This window comes from Peromyscus maniculatus, chromosome 3 (genome assembly GCF_049852395.1).
Source record: "Peromyscus maniculatus bairdii isolate BWxNUB_F1_BW_parent chromosome 3, HU_Pman_BW_mat_3.1, whole genome shotgun sequence".
In the NCBI taxonomy this organism is placed as follows: domain Eukaryota; kingdom Metazoa; phylum Chordata; class Mammalia; order Rodentia; family Cricetidae; genus Peromyscus; species Peromyscus maniculatus.
Window position 1 is genome coordinate 109,073,526 of NC_134854.1, and position 21,705 is coordinate 109,095,230.

The 21,705-nt window shown below is 49.2% G+C and overlaps 1 protein-coding gene across 3 annotated transcripts in view; it reads left to right on the forward strand.

Moving 5' to 3' along the window:
- Anxa4 (annexin A4) overlaps positions 1 to 21,705 on the forward strand; it is a 60,045-nt gene that overhangs the window by 19,718 nt on the left and 18,622 nt on the right. For 2 of the 3 annotated variants that reach the window (XM_006984577.4, XM_076567187.1), the window contains exons 2-5: positions 8,651 to 8,697; positions 15,280 to 15,367; positions 18,520 to 18,614; positions 20,917 to 21,030. In XM_006984577.4, coding sequence (XP_006984639.1) covers positions 8,695 to 8,697; positions 15,280 to 15,367; positions 18,520 to 18,614; positions 20,917 to 21,030 — 300 coding nt within the window. In that variant the 5' untranslated portion in view covers positions 8,651 to 8,694. Of the gene's footprint in view, positions 1 to 1,308; positions 4,276 to 8,650; positions 8,698 to 15,279; positions 15,368 to 18,519; positions 18,615 to 20,916; positions 21,031 to 21,705 lie in introns of those variants that run through there. The other variant, XM_076567188.1, reaches the window with a different exon arrangement.

The following is a 21,705-nucleotide window of genomic DNA, read 5'->3' on the forward strand; positions in this document are numbered from 1 at the left end:
TGAACTGTACTAGACCTTTTCGTTTGGGCCACTAACCAGTTTCCATATCACGAAATGGAGACTTTTTATTAATTATGAATGCTCAGCCTAACTTAGGCTCATTTCCGGCTAGCTCTTTTAACTTAACCTGTTTCTCTTCATCTACATTTGCCTCAGGACTTTTTCCTTTCTTCCCTTTTTTAAATTTTTAAAAATTTTTTTTTTTGGTTTTTCAAGACAGGGTTTCTCCGTGTAGCTTTGTGCCTTTCCTGGAACTCGCTTTGGAGACCAGGCTGGCCTCGAACTCAGAGATCCGCCTGCCTCTGCCTCCCGAGTGCTGGGATTAAAGGCGTGCGCCACCACTGCCCGGCTTCCTTTCTTCCTTTTATACATCTTACTTCCGCTGCTTCTCTTGTCTGTCTGCCTGGCAGCTGCCAGCTTCTGGCCCCGGGCATGTCCCTCACTTTCTCTCTCGTTCTCTCCTCTCTTCTCCCTCGTTCTTCTCAACCTCGCTCTCTCCTCCTACTTATTCTCTCTGCCTGCCATCCCTGCCTATCCCTCTCCTGCCTAGCTACTGGCTGTTTAGCTTTTTATTAGACCCATAAGGTGCCTTAGGCAGGCAAGGTGAAACGTAATTAAACACACATCCTTATATCATTAAACAAATGCAACATAAAAAGTAACACACCTTTACACAGTTAGAGTAAATATTCTGTAGCATAATGTAACACATCTTTACATAGTTAAATATTTCACAACACCGAACTCATGTAGATCCGCCTGCCTCTGCCTCCTGAGTGCTGGGACTAAAGGCATGCCCCACAAACCAAAATCTCACAACCATCAACAACAAAATGATGCAGCCAATCAGAACCCCAAAGGTCTCCAGTCCTTAAGCATTGTTGAGGGCTGTTGAGAAAGGGGTGGGGAGGAAAAGAGAAGACTCCACAGCGCTGGTGAATGCCGGCCTAAGAGTCAGCTACATTTATAAAGCTTGAAGCTTATGCCTGGGGAAACTGAGGCAAGACATTTAACAAGGTGAGGATTGAGCTAAACAGGCAGGGCCCAACCAGTTTCCCTGCCAACCACCTAGGCCATGTGGGCTCTTCTTGTTTTAGTAAAATGTAGATTTTTAACTTTGCTTCTTAATACAGCACAGAACTTACCTCAGTCAGTTTTTGCTCTTGTGGCATTCCAATCGATTTGAAATATTTCAAGCAGGACAGAAGAAGCTGGGCTCGATTGCTCATGCCTGAGACCCCAGAACTTAGAAGGCTGAAGCAAGATTGTGGCGAGTTTTAGAACAGTCTGGATTATGTAGTGAATTCTGTGTTAGCCTAAGCTAGAAAATGAGATACCTACCTCCCACTCCTTACAAACAAATAAAAAGTACCAAGGGAACTAAGAGCTCAAACCAAACAGGACGGAGTGAGGCTTTTATCCTAGACTGGTCATGAGCTGGCTTTTGACCTAAAGCCTCAGTTTTGTCTGAGAAGATGAAGATGATGATGAAGACTCCCCAGGCAGCCAGGAGCGTTAGTTCCAGGACTGTAGAGGCCCGAGTGATCAATGTCCCCAACTCCTCCCTCTGCTGTTTAGATAAAGGAGCCCTTGGAATAGAGTCCATACTTAGATAAAAAAACGAGAGAAGGGTGGAGAAAGGGTGGGGATGGTGTAAGTCATATATAAAATAATCGCTTCTCAATCTGTTAGCTCAGATAGTGTAAACTGTATGTGAAATATGTGCCCGGGAGGTTATGGGTTGATACTGTCGTTTCCCATGCTGCTATTCCTGTACAAGTTTTAGACAAAACGTGTGCAGAGACCTGAAGTGTTTACTCAATTGCTCTCCACTTTATTTATTGAGGATCTCTCCCCGTCTCTAAATCCCTCCCTCCCTCCAGAGAGCTAGGATTACAGACAGACTGCCATGCTTACAGGACTTTTGTGTGGGTTCTGGGTCTAAACTCCAGCTTGCATGGTAAACCCTTTGTTCACGGAGCGGCCTCCTTATCCCAGTTTTCCTGTTTGTTAAAGTTTCGGTCTGCTTGAGAGGCATTAGCAGTGGGGACTCCATCGAAGTCTGTGGGCACCCCGTGCTGGGGCTTTCAGTCTGGAACAGCGATGTCCTGTAGATTTTACTCAGTGCAGGTTTGTTTCTAAATTCACTTTCACATACCTTATATATCCTGTCTCTGAGTAAAGGTTTGGAAATGCCTGCATCCCCATCTCCAAACCCATCACTCCAGTGAAACTTGTCTCACGAAGGAAGGAAGTTCCAAGAAAGAGTAGACAGTCTCTGTTGCCACGTCGTTGGCAGTTTTGAGAGCCTTCCTCCTTGGGTGGTGCCTGCTCACACCCTTCACTACCCCTGAAGACCGGAAGTTAAATCTGTCCTTGTGGGATGTAAAATGAAACTGTGTTCCAGCGGAGCGAGTGGGTGAGTCACTCACATGTGACTTCCCCAGGGAAGCGAGCATGTGCCAGAGTTAGAACACGGTGCAGACAAGTTCATTCCGGAAGAAGGCTCAGGTCGCCTGTCCCGGGGTGTGGGTCAGTGTCTGGATCTACCTTTCCTTGGGACAGGTCATAGTGAGTCTCTTCCGACTGTGGGAGAGCTTGCGTGTTGACAGGCAGTTTCTCCTCAGATTTGCCTATCTTCCAGCTGGCCTGCTCAGACTGGCTGTTCTTGCTGGAGTGACTTTGCATATCTGCGTCTTGATGTTTGCTGATTTTAATGTCTAATTCTCAGCAGAGGGGGCATCTATTTTGCCTGTTTTCCAGGAGGAGCGCGTTTTGGCAGTGGGGTTTTGTTTTTTGGGCAGGGCCTCCCTGTATAGACCAGGCTAGCTTTGAACCCACCAAAATAGTTTTCCAATAGCAGGCCCTTGTTCCCCATATGTGAGAAGTGTGGTGCCTGAGTCAGCATTCAGCTCAGGGCGGTGACAGTCTGTTGATGGGAACGCAGGAGAGCCGCTTGTGAGGCTGAGCACATTAACCCTTCCAGATGTGAACCTGGGAAATAAGAGAGACGGCACTCTTGACAGCCCAGTGTTTCCTCATGAATCTGCCGTGAACTATTTCTGTGACTGTATGTAATCTTCAGTGAAGCAGGTGACTCACTGGCAGCTGAGTTTCCCTTCTGTGACTGCCATTGTTGTAGGTCTCATGTTCGATTCCCAGCTTCCCCTCAGTTGCTCTAAAGCAGTTTATTTTCTTTTTAAGACATGGTCTCAATATGTAGTCCGGTCTAGTTTCAGAGATCCTCTTGAGTGCTGGGATCACTGGTATGCACTACCACATCTGGCTTAACCTATACCTTCAAAGCTTCCCTATCCCGAACCCTTTCTGCACGTGACATTTGGACATGGCTAGGGAGTGGCAGTCGCTCCACGCACAGCTCTGTGTGTCCCTGAGGAGTTTCAGGCAGTTCTAAAAAGATGTGTCACCTCCTGTTGTCACTTTGCATCTGGACAAGTCCTGATGCCTTTGGGGTCATTTGACTGCCCCCGAAATGTGCTTGCTTTTTTTCCAGAGGAAAAGTTGAGGCCTGCCTGCTCAATACTTTACCCTCTTTGTGAGAGCAAAGTTTTTAAAACCCCAACATGATTCTGAGTCATTGAAAAGATGGACCTATAGGTTCAGTTTAGGGAATTCTAGGCAGGCCCTCAGAAAGAAAGGTCCAAGATGTCCAGGAAGCTGAGAAAGCAAGAGTCTAGGCCACATACAGGGAGCCACCAGGCAAGGGGATGTAGTGGAGCTTCAGGAGGCAGGGCCCTCTGGGATGGGAAGATAGCATTTTCTTGCGCAGCTAGGGAGAGATGAGATAATTCTGGCTCAGAACTTGAGAGGGATCCCTCATGAAGTGGAAGGCAGCTGGAGCATGGGGCAGCGGGTCACTCAGAATCCATGGTCAGGAAGCAGAGAGATGATCGATGCTCAGCTCGTTTTCTCCTTTTTATTCAACCCAGGACCCCAGCCCACCGCATGGTGCTGCCTACAGATAGGATGTGTCCTCCCCTCTCATTTAGTCCAGTCCAGAAACTCCCTGACAGACATGTCCAGAGGTTTGTGCTCGAGGTGATTCCAGGTCTCTTCAATTGACAGTCAATATTAAGGCCCAGACTTTCTTTCTGCTGTTCTTCTTCCCCCTTGCCATGAGTCTGTGGCCTCGCTAGGAACCTGACACCACTCAGACGCAGGTTGGTAGACGAGTTTCACGTTATCCACAGCTGGGCAAGAATCAAAGGCACCGCTTTCCACACGCTGTCATCTGCGTAGACACGTTTGGCACTGGTAAGGAGGCCCAACAGTTATCTTAGGTACATGGACCTAGCGTGCACGCTGCCCGCAGCTCCACATAAACTGTCTGCCAAAGACTCCGTTCTTGTTTTCTATCTTAGTAAACTATTCCTGGCTCCTTGAGCGGTGACTCTCAAGACTCCCAGCAGGCGTGGCTCTGGCATTCCCCACTTCTTATGGAGCTGGAAGCTGTGGGAAAGTTCTTAGTCCAGGCTCCCCGGTTTTGGGGAGGTGCCCTTCTTTCCTGCCCCCTCACTTGCCGTCTGCTCCTAACTTACGTGGTAGCGACAGCAGCTGGGTTGCTCCTGGCGGAATCACCCTTTGACAGGGATGCGCAGCTGGATGCCTGGGGGCGGGGGTGGCACAGGGCAGTGGCAGGAGCTCTGCTCATGACCTTTGGTTTTACCTCTATTCATATGTGTTTAATTCACCTTAGTTGTTTTATATTTTAATTACATGGTTATTTGTTGGTTTTGCCCATTGATGTGTATGTGTCTGGGCACACATGTGTGACAGAGTGAGTTTGGAGGTCTGAAGCCACCTTATGGGAGTGTGTCCTTTCTTTCCACCGTGTGCGTCCCAGGGATCAAACCCAGGTCATCAGACTTGGCAGCAAGCACCTTCACCCACTGAGCCATCTGGCTGGCACTCATTCGTCTCCCCCCACCCCCAACAACCCCCTCCCTCACAGACAGGGCCTCTCTGTGTAGCTTTGGTGCCTGTCCTGGATCTCACTCTGTAGCCCAGGCTGGCCTCGAACTCACAGAGATCCGCCTGGCTCTGCCTCCCGAGTGCTGGGATTAAAGGCATGCGCCACCACCGCCTGGCCCATTCGTCTCATTTTTAAATAACCATTTAGAAATGTGCTTCCGGACTGGGGATTTAGCTCAGTGGTAGAGTGCCCCTGGGTTCAATCCTCAGAAAGAGAGAGAGAGAAAGAAAAAAAGAAATGTGCTTCCCAGGTTGGGAATGTAGTTCAGTTGGTAGAGTGCTTGGCTAGCAGGCACAAAGCTCTGGGTCTAGGACCCAACACTCATAAACCATTCGTGGAGGTGCATGCCTGTAATCCCAGCATGTCAGAGGAGGAGGCAGGGGGATCAGGAGTTCAAGGCCATCCCAAACTACATAGAGAAGTTAGGGGCAGCCTAGGCTAAAGACCCTGTTTAATAAAAGAGACACGTGGTGCGCCCTTCTCCAAGCAGGAGCTCCATTTGGTGGTAGGCGTATGTGGAGGGTGGTCACCCCGGTTATCATGAAGCCAGGCCCATGTGGCTTGCATACCCGGCCTAGCAGCTGCTTTATTTGCTGTGTTCTGTTGACTTCTACATGGAGAGAGGGACTGTCTGTCTTTCTCAGCGTAATCAGGCCTCACAGTGGCTTCACTGCAGCCCTTCAGACTGGTATTCCCTCAGGAAAATCTGCTTGTCTGATCGTGGACATCTGCTTGATAGTTCCACGGCAAGCTGTGGGTCTCCAATCACACAAATGTAACCCAGGCTGGCCTTGACTCTTAACATCTGGTGCCAAAGAGCACAAAAAGGTGTGATATGTCTGAGAGTCCAATAACAAGACATTTACCACAAAAAAAGCTTGACACATTTACTTATCAACATTTTATATGAGACTCAAGTCTTCATAAATGAAGACCCTGAACACCCCAGGAAAATTCTGAGGTTTTGTTTGTTTGTTTGTTTGTTTTGTTGTTTAAAGACAGGGCCTCACTGTTTAGCCCTGGCTGGCCTGGAACTCACTGTGTAGACCAGGTTGGTCTCAAACTCATTGGGATCTGTCTGCCTCTGCCTCCTGAGTGCTGGGATTTGAAGATGTATGCCACCACACCAGGCCTGGGGGACATTCTGATTTTATGTTTAGGTTCTGTGGAGAATGGATGGATGTGTAGAAATCCTACCAGGCAGAAGCCTTGATCCAATGGTGGTGAGCTGAGGGGAAGAGGCAGCAAGACCTCTGTTGGGAGTCTTCTTGGACTGTGCGTTCCTTTCTCCTGAGTGTCCTGCAAGAGCCACTTGCCATGAGAGTCCCGTGATTTTCTGTCAAACAAGACAGATAAGAGAATTTCCTTATGGCCAGCTCCTACACAGACATACAGGAAAGGTTAACTCAATGTTCTGGGCCCTGTGGCTTACTCAAGGGGCATGGGGAGGGCTCTAGAAGCCTGGTTTCCATGACCGATTTTGGGAAAGTCAAACAGGGCAGAGACCAGAGAGACCTGGGTTCGGAGGCTTTCATCCTCCTTCAGTTAGAGGGACTCAGCCTGTCGGGTGAACACCAGCCTCCAGATGTGGGGGCGGTGGGTACCCACACCAAGCAATGCTTCAGTTCTTTTTTGGCTCCAAGTGGGTACCCTACACCTTGATGCAGTTCCAACACTATTACAGGCTAAAGGCTCTGTCGCACCATGCTGCCCACTTCAGGAGCCACTCCCAAGCCCAGGAAGTGCTTCTGGCCCACAGACAATAAACCAGAGGATCCCATAGCTCCCCTGTGTTTGACTGCTGGACTCAGGAAAGAGTTTACCGAATGAATCATGAATGCTTTATAAAAGATGTATCTCAGAAGCAGGCACAGAGGGCAAGTGTAGCAGAAGGAACAGGAAGTTCCCATGCTCCCCTCCCTTTTATGGGCATCTTATTCTGATCCATAGAATCACTGGCTACACTAGCTCCTTTCTGCCTTGGGGTCTTTGCATAACTGTTCCCTCCACCTGGAAGAGACCTCCTGGAACTTGGGGAGACTGCCTCTGCCCTTCAGTAGAGCCTCATGCAGCTGAGCTGGGGCTGTAGTTCAGTGGGCAGGATGCCTGCCCAGCATGCACTAAGCCCTGGGTTCAATCCTCAGTACCAGATGAATGGGGGCATGGTGTTGTAGGCCTGTAATCCCAGCACTCAAGAAGTGGAGCCAGGAGGGTCATTTTTTACTATATATATGGAATTCAAGGCCAACCTGCGCTCTTCCTTCAGCTTAGATGGCATTTCCTGAGGTGCTTCTGGGCCACACTATCAGACCCGCTCCTTCCTGGTACCCTGAATAGTCTCCACATTAAAGACAAAATAGCAATGCACCTAACTGCAGATCTTAATGGGCTTTGTTTCTGATCCTGGAACCAGGCCAGAGCCCAGATCAAAGATGGTCAGAATGCCCATTCTGTGGCACCAGGTTTTAATTAAAACCAGAAGAAAGGAAAGGAAGTGATGTACAGAAAAGGGAAGTGAGGTATAAGAGACCACCTGATTGGTTACAGTTCTCATCTGTCTGTTCAGAAGCCAGGTAGATTGGCTTGTGATTGGCTGAAGCTCACCTGCTTGACAAGGGCAGGTTCCATGCTGGGCCTCTGGCCCAGAGGTTCCTGCGCGCTAGATGAGCATTCTACCAACTGAGCTACATTTCCAGACATGCTGTGCGGTTTTTGAGACAGTCTTACTGTGTAGACCAGGCTGGCCTTCAGCTCACAATTCTCCTGCCTCAGCCTCCCGAGTTCTGTGATTACAAGCATGTTCCACCCAGCTGATTTTGTGTTTTCCACAAGCTCTCAGATGTCCTAATCGTTGGTTCCAGGGTGACCATTTGAGCGTTGAGGTGCCAGGTCCACATGACTTAGAGGTGGGAACTGGAGGCAGTAGGCCTGCTCCTCACAAGGGAACCCCACAAAAGAGTGGGAGCACACAGGGAAATTTTTGCACACAGGCTTTCCTGATGAAGGAGGGGGCACTGGAAACTGAGAACAAATATGGATATGTGAGGTATCAATGAGGGAATGTCCTTCTGATCCTGAGATGGTGCAGTAGTAATAGCATCTGGGAAGTGAACAGAGTCCGATGCTGGGAGAACTGTCAAGACACACACAGACATTCACACATATGTATGCAGACATACATGCAGACGCATGCATGTACACAGATGCAGGTACACACATGCATGAGCACACACACACCCATTCATACACATGCAGGCACATGTGCGCACACACTGGGCGGTCTTGAGTCCTGTAGTTTCCCGGTTCCGATAGCTCATCCCTTCTCGCCCCTGTGCTGACCTGCAGTAGGGTACAAGTCAGAATCTCTGTCCTGAGGGTCAGTTGCAGCACCTGCCCCCAACAAAACAGTAGCACAGGTGTAGTGCGCACCTCCGAACCGAAGAACAGTTAGGAAGCTGCTGTTGGCACCATAAACTCAACTGCTCCAATCTTCTCTTTAATGATTAGCCTGGTCCGGGAGCTCTGGCTCCACCACAGGTGACCTCTGGATGAATTCATGTGTCATTTCCTCTTGGCTCAACTTCATGCAAACATGGTACCCTAACGATTAATGCCACATCCCTGGTCGCAGTCATTTCTCTTCTGCTTTTTTCACAGGAGCTTCTGCCGGGGTGACTGAACTCTCAGCGTGACCCACAGCCATGGTAAGTGCCTCGCCCCACCTGGTGCCAGCCACAGGCAGGCACAGGATGTGTACTCAGGGGCCCGTGGCTTAAACAAAGCTCTGTTTGTTCAGCAGAGGACAGGGAAGATATGAGGCAGGCAGTCTCTCTCTGTGTCTCTCTATCTCTGTGTGTGTGTCTCTAGCTCTTTGGCTCTCTCTGACAGGGTCTCTCTACAGAGCCCTGGCTGTCCTAGAACTCACTATGTAGACTAGGCTGACCTCGAACTCACAGAGTCCTGCCTGCCTCTGCCTCACGGGTGCTGGGATTAAAGGCTTGCACTGCCTAGCCTGGCTCGCTTGCTTGCTCACTCTTTCTTTCTTTCTTTCTCTCTCTCTCTCTCTCTCTCTCTCTCTCTCTCTCTCTCTCTCTCTTCCTTCCTTCCTTCCTTTCTTTCTTTCTTTCCTTCTTCCTTCCTTCCTTCCTTCCTTTCTTTTTTTAACATCATTTAAATTTATTTCAAAGTGGTAACTTGACCCTGAAAATCAATTCGCAAACACCCTCACATGTTTAACAGCCTGAGAATATAGAAACAAGTGATGTTTTTCTCTCTGCAAAACAGAACTGTCCATTTTAGAACAACTAGGCCAACTCAGAGAAAAGTCATTTTCTACCCCCAGCAGGGGATCACTTGGAACAGCTCCATCATTTTAGCCTCACCAAGAGGGATGTTTCCTTTGTATTGGGGGCAGGGAGCACATGCCATTTGTGTGGAGGTTAGAAGACAGTTTTGTGGAGTTAGTTCTCTCTTGTCTTTATATGGGTCTCAGGGATCGAACTCTGGTCAACATGGGTAGATGTCAAGAGCCCTGTACTTGCTGAGCATCTTGAGTCAGCCCTAGAAGGATGCTTCTTAGCAGTTCCCAATTGCCATCTGCCCCCTGCTTACAGCTGTGGTTCGATTTCTTGGGACATAGTGATCTGGTCTTTGGCACAGGCCTGGGCTTGGGACCCTTTGGGAGTTCTGTGAAGTTCAGCATGGAGGTATAAGTTGAGCCTCTGGGCTACCTCAGGCTGGCCCATTTTTCTCCCCACTCAGAGAGGTTTCTGAGTCGGGCGATAGCTGAGTCAGAATGGAGACCCTGTGTCCGACCTCTCCCTCTGAGAACTACTTTTCTTCAGTGCACCTGTGTGCCTGTACCGAGTTGGGAGATGGCTGAGTCAGAATGGAGACCCTGTGTCCGACCTCTCCCTCTGAGAACTACTTTTCTTCAGTGCACCTGTGTGCCTGTACCTGCCATGCCGTCGTTTTCAGTGCTTGGCAGTATTCATGTCTTACCCTCTGATCCTTCTTCTCATCTTCACCTCTTCCCTGTTGTTGTGACAGCAACAACGTTTCCTCAGTTGTAGCATGGCCCCATTTCTAGTGTTCACTTGTTGCTCTTCCCTGTGATTGTCTAAGTTGGGGTTCATATTGCTGTGATGAAACACCATGACCAAAGCAACTTGATGAGGAAAAGGTTGATTTCACTCACACTTGCATATAACCGTTCATTATCAAAATCAGTGAGGGCAGGAACTCAAGCAGGGCAGAAACCTGAAGGCAGGAGCTGATGCAGAGGTCATGGAGGGATGCTGCTTACTGGCTTGTTCTTCATGGCTCCTCATGTTTTCTTATAGAACCCAGAACCACCAGCCCAGGGTTGGCACTACCCCATCAATCACTAATTAAGAAAATGCCTTAAAGCCAGATCTTATCGAGGCATTTTCTCAATTGAGGTTCCCTCCTTTCTGATGACTGTAGCTTGTGTCAACTTGACTAAAACTAGCCAGGACAGTAATGTTTCCTTTGCTACTACAACGAGCTTTCCCAGCATGGATGGAATCACCCCTCCCCATCTTCCTTGAAAAGATAATTGTGCAATGTCACCTGGAATTTAATCAATACAGGCACTCATAAGACTGACAAGGGAAAAAAGCTCCTGATCTTTCCCCTAGAATAAGAAAGAGTTGCTCATGATGTTAATAGGTAAATGGAATCACCCTTGCAAATCTCTCTATCGATTTGTCTTGTTAGACATTAAGTTTCATTTATAACAATGTCATTAGCAATGCAGTTTGAACTTGAACTTGGTGTTTGAGAACCATGCAAAAAATTTCAATACTAAAATTCCAAAGAATCTCAGGAAACATTAACTCAGGAAGTTGAGGGTATGAGTTGACATATGTGAGGCCCTGGGTTGCATCTTCAGCACCAGTACATAGGTGCACACACATGTACACACACATGTACACATACACACACTCTCACACACAGTCTTGTGATCAGCTCACAGGCTAAGTTAGACCAACCTAGAATTTTCACAGCAAATTACTAATAAAAGGTAAAATAAAAGAAGTTGGGTGCATGTATCATGTTTCCATGGGTGCTGTAGCAGGTACCACAACCCTAGTGACTTAAAAAAAAGAAGAAGAAGAAGAAGAAGAAGAAGAAGAAGAAGAAGAAGAAGAAGAAGAAGAAGAAGAAGAAGAAGAAGAAGAAGAAGAAGCAGCAGCAGCCGGGAGGTGATGTAGCACGCCTTTAATCCCAGCACTTGGGAGGCAGAGGCAGGTGGATCTCTGTGAGTTCAAGGCCAGTCTGGTCTATGGAGCAGATCCAGGAAAGGTGCAAAGCTACCCAGAGAAACCTTGTCTCGAAAAAAAAAAAAAAAAAAAAAAGATAGCATAAGTGTTTTGCTTCCTAGAACTGGAAGTCCCAATTCTAAACCCCAGGTGTCAACCTGGCCCATCATCTCTGAACCTGAGAGTGTGAAGACTCCTCCTTGTCCCTTCCCAATTTAGCATGGCCAAGGGCAGTCTTAGAGTTCCTGACATGCTCCATAAGCCCAGTTCCGCCTTCACTGCCTCTTGCCCTGTGGTCTGTCTTCCTGTGAGGACAGCGGTCCGTCGGGTCTGGGGCCCACCCTGCACTGTCCCCTCTTTCTAACATCCCACATTTGCGTGGCCCTTTTCCAGCCAAGGTCATGCTCTGAGGTCCTGAGGGTGACAGTGCCAGAGGTTGATGTCCTGGCTCTCTGCTGTCCTCCATTGAGTAGGCAACAGTCAATGACTCACATTGACTGACACCTGAGCAGAGGAGGTCTATGCCTTGTGGCAGCTGAGGACTTTTGTGGAATCGTGGTCATCATCTCATTGGCTTGATTCAATAAATAGTATAAGAGAGAGAGAGCAAAGACTCTCACTATAATATTTAATTTGGCAATGTGCCTGATTTGTGTTTCTATGATTGTGACAATGATGGCAATCATAGTGATGATGATGATGATGATGATGATGGTGGTGGTGGTGGTGGCCATCTCGTCTAAGTTTTTATTTTAACTTTTTCCCAGATTCCATGCTGAGTGCTTTCCCATTTTTCATCCTGTTTCCTTATTCCAGCAACACCATGAGTTGACTTAATTCTTTTCAACATATACATGAGAATCATGAAACCTCTCTACGGCACACAGCTGCAAGGGTTGGAGACAAGCCCCTGGCCAGGCCTATCAGGCTCCTGTGCCTTGCTTCTGCTGGTTACTAATAACCTATTAAATGACGAGATGCCCAAAAAAGGCAACGCAGTGGAGGAAGGTTTATTTAGCTCGAAGTCTGAGGATACCTTCTGTCGTGGTGGAGAGACATGGAGGTGGAAGCTCAGACTGCATCTGCAGTCGGGGGCAGAGAGGAGAGGCCAGGCACACGTGCTCAGCTTCTTAGTATTATACAGTCCAGGCAGCCATGGAATGGTGCCCCCCAACTCTGGGGTGGGTCTTCCTCATAGGCATGTCTAGAGTTTTTCTCGCTGACATGATTCAGGTTGACAATATGACACTATTAACTATTCTATACTGCTGTAACAGCGGCGGGCCACTTCCTCCGTCCCCCATTGTGGAGTTTCCTACATCTCCAGGGTGACTCCTCTCATCAGCATGCTTGATGGCCTGTCAGTCTCTGCTGGGCTGGACGTATCCAGTGGGAGAGACCCAGGCTGGTCCCAATGCTGCTGCCCTCACGCTTCACTTCTCCTTAGGGTGTCTCAACAAACTCCCATCCAGTGCTGTTGTGCCCTAATGTGTATTTTAGGTTAACCTCTAGACTTGTCCTGGACCACTGCTCATGGGTGCTTAGCATGGGTGCCTAAGAGAAAACATTTTGAGAAGAGAACTTCTAAACTCCACACCCATCATGTTGGATATGGCCATCCTCTCTCAGTGTCCCCTCTGGATAAATGACATCACTGTCACGGTCTTTGCTTGAAATCATGTGTGAAGTCTGACTGTGCTCCCACACTCTGTATCTCACCCTGTCCAGCACCATGTCGTCGTGTCCGGACCCCGCGCCACACCCCCCCCCCACACACACACACACACAGCCTCAGTCCTTACTGTCAGCCGGTCTCCAACTCCACAGCAGCCTGAGCATACTCTGGGCTAGCCTCAAACTCTCGGTGTCATCATGGATGACCTTGAACTTCTGGTCCTCCTGATCCCCAGAACCGCATAAATCAGGTGTACTGTCTCACACCTGGTATCCCAGCACACAGGAGCTGGAGGCAGGAAGGTTGGAAGTTCAAGGTCATCCTCATTTCAAGGCCAGGCAGCCTGGACTAGAGACTGTCTGTTTCGAGAAAGAAAAAAAAAAGGAAGGGAGGAAGGAAGGTGTGTGTGTGTGTGTGTGTGTGTGTGTGTGTGTGTGTGTACATCTTGGGGTGGGGAGGTAGCTCAGTTGGTAACGTGCTTGCCACACAAGCTTGAGGACCTGAGTTCAATCCCCAGAACCCATGTAAGAAGCAGGCGTAGAAATGTGCATCGGTAACCCAAGTAGAGGCAGAGACGGGCAGATCCCTGGGGCTAGCTGGCCAGACAGTGCAGCCAATCAGTGAGCTCAGTGAGAGACCCTGCCCTATCTCAAAGAAAAAAAAAAAAAAGGTGCTGGATAGATGGTTCAGCAGTTAAGAGCTCTTGTCACTCTTGAAGGGTCCCGAGCTCAGTTCCTAACACCCACATCTGGTGGCTCACAGCCACTTCTACCTCCAGCTCCAGAGGACCTGATGCCATCTTTGGGACTTCACGGGCACCTGTACACAATACACATAGATAAAATTTTAAATTAAAAAACAAGATGGAGTAGCTGCAGAAACACCTGACATCACCATCTGGCCTCCCCATGCACGCACACACACACACACACACACACACACACACACACACACACACACACACACAGGTACATTCAAAAATAGCTGTCTTTACCGGGAGGAAATAACAGCTGTTTGCCCTGCTGCCTCCTCCCTCCCTGGTTCGTCCATCTGTAACTGTCCCTTCATTTGATGTTTTAAATCTTAAAGATGAGCCCTTTGATGTTTCCCCCTCCCTTAAAATCAGTGCGTTAACAGAGACCCCAGCGGTGGGGCCAGAGCGGACAGGAGAGGAATCTCTGTCTCTTCAGTGACCCCCCCCCCCAAGCCTGCCGGTGCCTACCTTCCTTCCCATCCTTCTGGTTAATTACTAACTCACACTCAATTTTGTGTCCTGGTTATCTCTACTTCTCCCACCTGGGTTATTCTGAAGCCGATTCCAGATATCCTATCTTCCACCTCTGAGTCAGCAGCATAAAGGTAAACCTCTTAAAACATAATCGGCAGCCACGGCACCATTATCAGACCAGAGAATCTTAGGACTGACTCCCTGGGTCATAAAATATCAAATGTCCATCTGTCTTACAGCTGTCCTGTTCCCTTACTCAGATCCTCCATCCAAATAAGGCTCGACTCTAGGGCTGATTTTTTGCTTGCTTGCTTGTTTGTTTGTTTGTTTGGTTGGTTGGTTGGTTGGTTGGTTTGGGGTTTAGGGTTTGGGTTTTTGAGATAGGGTCTCTTTAGCCTAGGCTAGCCTTGAGCCAGGTATGTGGCTGAGGCTAGCCATGAACTCTTGATCTCCCACTTCTGTCTCCCAAGTGCCGGGATGACGGGCGTGCAGCATGTGCCAGCTACTGTTGGCTGGTGTGTCTTTGTGACCTCTGGAACTGTCCACCTCTCTCTCTCAGTCTCCCCTGCAGTCTCTCAGACTGAAGAAGCTACACTATTGGCTTGGCCATTCTTTGTGAGTTATATTTACAGCTAATGTTTTTGGCTCTGCAGACTTGAACTTGATTGAATCCATGCTTTTTTTTTTTTTCTTTTTTTCCTTTTTGGGAGATTGCATCACCCGAGCTGGTGTGATTTCTCCCACCAGCTTCTGGCACCTTCAAAGCTAGTGACAGCCCCAGGGCCTCCGGGCTAGCATTTACTCTGTCTTCATTGTTGTGTGGCCAAATGCCTCACATGAACCATCCCTCGGCCTAAATGTCAGCCATTCCTGCAGCCCATCAGGACTCTCCTTCCTCTGTGGCACCTCTCTGTCTGACGCGCTGTCTGTGGGGTGTGTATTTGAGGGGTGCCCACTGTCTGCCTTCCTCAGAGAGGGCGGCAGCTCGACCAGGGTGAGAGCCTTACCCTTCGCGGTTGCTGCTGTCACCCTGGCCCCTGGAGCGGAGCCTGGGACTCTGAAGGGGAGATCACTGACATGCCATCGTCTGTGTTTTCAGGCAACCAAAGGAGGAACCGTGAAAGCTGCCTCGGGATTCAATGCAGTTGAAGATGCCCAGGTCCTGAGGAAGGCCATGAAAGGACTTGGTAAGTATCCTCCTGAGTATGAACTGTCCTGAGTGTGGTATGTCACAGTCGTGAGGAGGGCACCGTGGGCACTGATATTCATGACTAGGTCACCTTTAGGAAAATGTGTTGGGGACAGAGCTGAGGTAGTTCAGTTGGTAGAGTGCTTGCCTCGCAGGCACAAGGCCCTTGGGTTCAATCCCCTCTACTTCCAAACAACAGCAAACAAAATGATGGTAAGGGGTTGTCTACGATTTGGATGGGACAGTGGGTTAGTAGTGAATTTTCTGTTACTATAACAGAATGCCCAAGACAATCATCTTTAAAAGGGGAAAGGTTTGTTTTGGATCACAGCTTTAGGGATATCAAGTCCATGGCTGACTGGCTCATTCCTTTGGGGCCTGTGATTAGATAGCACATCAACAAGAAAGTTAATTCATATTACAGCTAGAGAGGAGAGAGAGAGAGAGAGAGAGAGAGAGAGAGAGAGAGAGAGAGGGGAGGGGCCAGGAGTAAATGATTTATGAACACACCTCCCAAAGACCTAACTTCCTCCCACTAAGTTCCACCTTTTTAAACGGTCCATCGCCTCCCACTCCTGCCTGGGGCTGCTCCGTGACTGTGCAGCTGAGTCAGTACTGACATGCGGAAGGCGGTGTACGTGAGCAGGCAGGGGACGTCTCCCAGGGCCTGGCCCTGCAGTTGTCTTCCTGAGGGCAGATGTGGCTGTACAGGATGTGCTGCCAGCTACCCTGGACACATTCCTGCCTCGGGCTCTGCCTGTTGGACACGTGGAAGGAGAAGTGTCCCCAGTTCCTAGTTATCACTGAGAATCTCTGAGATTTGGGTAAAGACACTTGGCAGCGAGGACCTTGTTTCTCAGTCTTTCCATCTCAGATTCATTTTCCTTAGATTGTCTATCAGCAGCGACCAGAGAGGCAGGGTTTGTCAGTCTCCACCATGTTAGCCTAAAGGCAGAGGCTTCACAAGGACTACTGTCTTTTAACCCCTAAAGGCCTGCTCATGAAAAGTGGGGTATGGAGACGTGAAGGGATACAGGGAGTTGAGCTGACTTCCCTGGGCTGTGGGAACCAGTGAGAGGCAGGATGCTGGGAAATGGCAGGTAGGCAGCCTCTGGCAATCAGACTTCACCCCAGGCCAGGCCTAAGCACTGTGACCCTGCCACCTATCTCTGAAAGAATGTCGTCCTGAACTTAGACACCCTCCTCCTTTTCCTCTGGTTGTAAATAAAGTAGAAATTACGCAGGCCCCACCTTCTGATTTTAATTCGGTCTATTGCAAGAACAGGGTAGTCCAGAGTGCGTAGCAAAGTGTTCAGAATTCCCAAGCAAGAATCAGGAGACATCTGGCACAACCAGGCCTTTTTCAGGGCCTGCTGATGTGGACTGATGAGGTGAGCGGATTGGAGGAGACAAGGACCATAAAACCTACTCCTGGTGGTCAGGAATCCATGGGTGCTCATCAGCTCGGCTAAGAGTATACAGCAGGGCTGAGGAGCTGGCTCGGCAGTTAGGAGCATGTTCTGTTCTTTCAGGGTATCCAAGCTCCATTCTCATCACCCCCATTGGGCAGCTCACAACCATCTGTAACTCCAGCTCCAGGGGATGGAGCGACTCTTGCCTCTGCAGGCATCTGCATGCATATCCAGTGTGCCCATGCGCACGCACACAATTTAAAATAAAATTAAAAAACATCCGATGGGCAAGAACTCTGTGGGGCCAGGATTGTGGCTCAGTCAGCAGAGTGCCCTAACCTGCAAAAAGCCCTGGGTTTGATCTCCATTAAAAGTGGAGTTCAAGGCCATAATAAGTTTGAACAGGCTTGGATGCATGAATCTGTGTTTTAAAAAAAAAAAAAAGTCGTTCAAGGAGAGATCACCTTTCACATGGAATCACCAGGCAAACCTTGGAGGCATGGAACTTGAGATGCCCTTGGGAGGTGGGTGGAATTTTAATAAATAATGAAGAGAGAATATGTTTCTGGAAGCGAAGTTGAGCTTAGAGGAGTCACAGAGGTAGCGAGTCCTAAGTGGGGGACGTCCTAGGGCTACTGAGAAAGCCACCAATTGCGTCACAGGCCTGGAGGGGTGGCCCAGAGACACTGGCCAGGAAACCACAGGTACCAGAATTGGGATGGTGGTAAATGGACTCACGGAGACTGGTAATGAAGGGTTTGAGAGACCGGCCAACGTGCAAGTGGGAAAAGCAGAGCAATTCAAAAGCAGCTTCTGAGCCGGTGTGGTACATAATACCCGGAATCTCCACCCTGGGAAGGCAGAGGTAGGGGGATTGAGAGTTCAGGATCTGCCTGGGCTACACAGGAAAGCCCCAAATAAACAAAAGAGAGCTAAGTTTACGAATCTGGCTGCCTCCTCTCCTTGTCCATTGGTATGTAGCTCACAGAACAGGAGACGGCAGAGCACCCAAGAAGGCAGCCCTGTGTGATCCCAGCTGACCACAGGGAGCCATTGTGAGTTTCAGAGCGGGCGAGGGATGAGCTGTGAGGTTTTCTTATAGGAAAGTGAACCTAGCTAGAAAAGGAGAATTTAGTTAGAAGGTTTCACAGGCCCATGGAAAAGTCTTGAATTCGCATGGTAACGTATGGGTTAAAAGCAGAGTGTGGGTACAGCGAAGGTTGTGGGGCCACACTTTTGCATGGCTTAGAAGGAAATTTGAATCTGGGGGAAGGGGCGCCGTTCTTTTAAAAAACTCAAAGCTAATTTTAGGGTTCAAAGCAGGAAGGGCTCCTCCTTCATTGCAGAGTTCTGAAGGCTGGATGTGCGAGTTCCACAGCTCTCCCTCCGCCTCTCCTCCGGGATACCTAATCTTGTGAAGAATGCCTGCCGCAGTGAACTCACCCTTCAAAACTTTCTCCCTGGGGTATTGTAGTAGAGCAGTTTCTATCCCCCACCCCCACCCCAGCTGCTTCTTCCAACAAATAAACAGAAAATTCTTCAAACACAATAATGTCCAGCTGTGAGAAAGGTGAACCCCTCCTGACTGCTGGATTAGAGGCTGACATCATTCTTGCTTCCAGGTTCTGTTTTCTTAGCAAACAGTCAGCCTTCTTGAGGTTACTCCAGTGGCCACAGGGGAGACAGTTTTCTCATGCCAGCAAATCATGGCCCCTTGCTGTCTCCATGTCGTCTCCAGGTACGGATGAAGACGCCATCATCGGAGTCCTGGCCTACCGCAACACTGCCCAGCGTCAGGAAATCAGGACTGCCTACAAGAGCAGCATCGGCAGGGTAGGCCCGGGTCCCCCTGCTCTTGACGATGACCAGGGATTTGTCAGGCAGTGTGGAGGCAGAGCCCCCCACCCCCCACCCTCCACCCTTCATCCTCCACCCCTCACCCCCACCCCAAACTAGACTCCTGAAGTGACCCAGTGCCTGGAGACTATCTGTGAAGTTAGCGGTTACCAGAGTCTAGGAAGCTGTGGGAGAAGAGAGGTCACAGGTATGGGAGCAGCTAGAGGAGAGGCTAACCCCTGAGGCTCTGGAGCATGGTGGGGTGACTGTGGGTGGGTGGCAGCTAATCAAATACCTCAGAAGAGTGAGTAGAGAGGATCTGCAATGTTCCTAGCAAAGACATGACAGACGTCTGAATGACGGATATGCCAGTCACCTTACTTGATTATCACACACCGGGTACAAGCACTGAAATGTCACACCGAGACCTGTTAGTACAACAGTTGTGTGTCAATTAAAACTAACGGTAGAAAACGATGGCTCAGTGGGTAAGGGCACCCGCCCCAGAGCTCGATGACCTGACTTCAATGTTTGAGACCCACCTGGTGGAGGAGAAAGCCAACTCCACAGAACTGTCCACTGACCTCCACATGTGAGGTCACACACACACACACACACACACACACACACACACACACAAATATAAAAAGAAAAATATCTATCTGAAAAGAAAATTTAAAGGATATTTTTGCAAAACTCAAAACAAAACAAAACAAGGTGTCTTCACTTTTAGAGAGCTGTTGACTCACAGCCTCAAGGCCAGGCAGGGTCTCTTTGCACCCAAGTGCTCACAGGACTGTGGGTTGTGTGCTCAGTCGGAAGTGCTGTGGAGTACCGGGCACCTGCAGAGCCGTTGGGCCTAGTGTTCAAGACCCCCGACTAAAGTACTTAGAAGTCCAGTTTGTCTTCACCGCCATTTCCTGGAATTTAGCGCCGTGACTCATATATATAAATACACCTTTAGATAGTCATTCCTTTGATGAACTTCAGTGGAGAGACCTTCACACGCCAGAGTGGGGCTTTCTGTGGAGTTGCATGTGCATGCATGGCAGCTTATAAACTCACTGCTTACTGGGCACGCTTTAGATTTTGTCTGCCTCCCGCACCCCTGCAGATGCTCGACTCCATTTGCAACAACTCCTTCACTAGAATTATCCGGCCAGTCTTTCCCTGTCACCTTGAAAAGCACCCCCAACTCCTGTGCTCATGGAGAACCTTAGTCTGAGGAAACAGCCCAGGAGCATCTCTGTACATTAGCACCCAGTGACTTCATGCCCAGAGCATCTGTCTTGGGAGATGTCACAGCCAGGAAGATTGAGGCTGCTCCTCACAGATGGCTCCACACTGCTGGGCAAGCTGGGGGGAGGGACGGGCAGGGCAGAGCTGATTAGCTGCTCTCCAGAGCATCTACAGGCGAACCCTGGGCACTTCTGAATGGAATGGGACAGACCATCACTGACTATAACTGTTCTGCATCCTCCAGGAACTGAATGCCCAGTGGCAGACGTGGACAGTCAAGTGAGGTGTGAGCTATACATCTAACTGGTGTCGCAATACACACTTGGGGTTAACTTCAGAACTCAGCTAACCTGTGGTAGTCTGAGGTGACCAATATTAATGGATTGTCTGACTTCTAATTCATTCCTTCCCTCATTTGTTCATTCAATCCACATTTGTGAATTTATCATAAAAATATGCATGATAGAAAGATATATATGTAATTTTTGCTATATATACATATATACGTATATAATATATATAATATCATCCCAGCGATGGGGAGGAGACGCCCCCCCCCACGGGATTTGTTGACCAACCAGCCTAGCCTACCCAAAAAGAAGGTAGAGGGCAGTTGAAGAAGACACCAGACATTGACAACTGGCCTTTTCACACGCACTCATGCTTATGTGTGCATGTACACACGCGTACATGTACCTACACACAGGTACAGACACATAAACATGTACACACATATGTCGTATGTCGGTATACTCACACATAGACACAAAACGAAAAAAACTATGGGGCCAGTGAGATGGCCTAGTGTGTAAAGGTGCTTGCTGCCCAGCTGAGCAAGCTGAGTTCGACCCCACAGGACAGAGAGAACCTTCTCCCCTAGGCTGGGCTCTGACCTCCACTTGTGCAGATGTGTCCACGGCCGAGGAAAACGCCTCTGCCTGCTTCCGGGAGGGCGACAGCACAGACAGTCTTAGCGCCCGAGACGTCCTTGCACCGTGATGAGAGCAGCTGGCGTGAGAGACAGTAGCAGCTAACAGTAGACACTTCCTTCTCTTCTCAGGACCTGATTGAGGACTTGAAGTCGGAGCTGAGCAGCAACTTCGAGCAGGTGATTGTGGGGATGATGACGCCCACCGTGCTGTACGACGTGCAGGAGCTGCGGAGGGCTATGAAGGTCAGTGGTCCGTCTGCACCCTAACGTCCTCACTGCACGTGGTGATGTGCTTAAGAGTGCTCAGCACAGGACTGGAGTCGCCTTCCCAGCACACACGTCGGGCAGGTCACAACCACCTGTAACGCCAGCTCCGGGGATCTGACACCCGCTTCTGGCCCCCTTGGGCACTGGACTCCCAGGCACAGACCTACACACACGTAAAGTCAAACCTTAAAGTTAGAAACAATGAGACAAAAAAAACTATAGCCAAGCCCTTCTGAGAGGGGGGAGAATAGAGGATGAGAGACGGTTTTTCCCTCTTGACAACTTGAGGTGTACATGGCAGTTGTAATTAAAAAATTGTTTCCCCCAAATTTGCTGAATCATTTGCTCCTTCCTGGGGCGGAATGAGGAGGGACTGGTCTGTGGCGCTGGTAGAACCAACCCAGGTACCAGGCATGCACGTCCATCCCCTGTGGCTGACCTGGTTGGTAGCAAATGAATCCGAGATGCCGGTATAGTTTCTTATCAATAAATACACCGTGTAGAAGGTTCTGGGCTAGGCTCTGGGAAAACAGGAAGGTAACAAAGTCTTTGCCAGGAAGTCTGACCTTCAGAGAAAGAGAAGAGAGGTCAAGGAAAGAGCTGGACCACAGAAGGCAGAAACTGTGCCTAACCTGCTACGACCAGCAACAG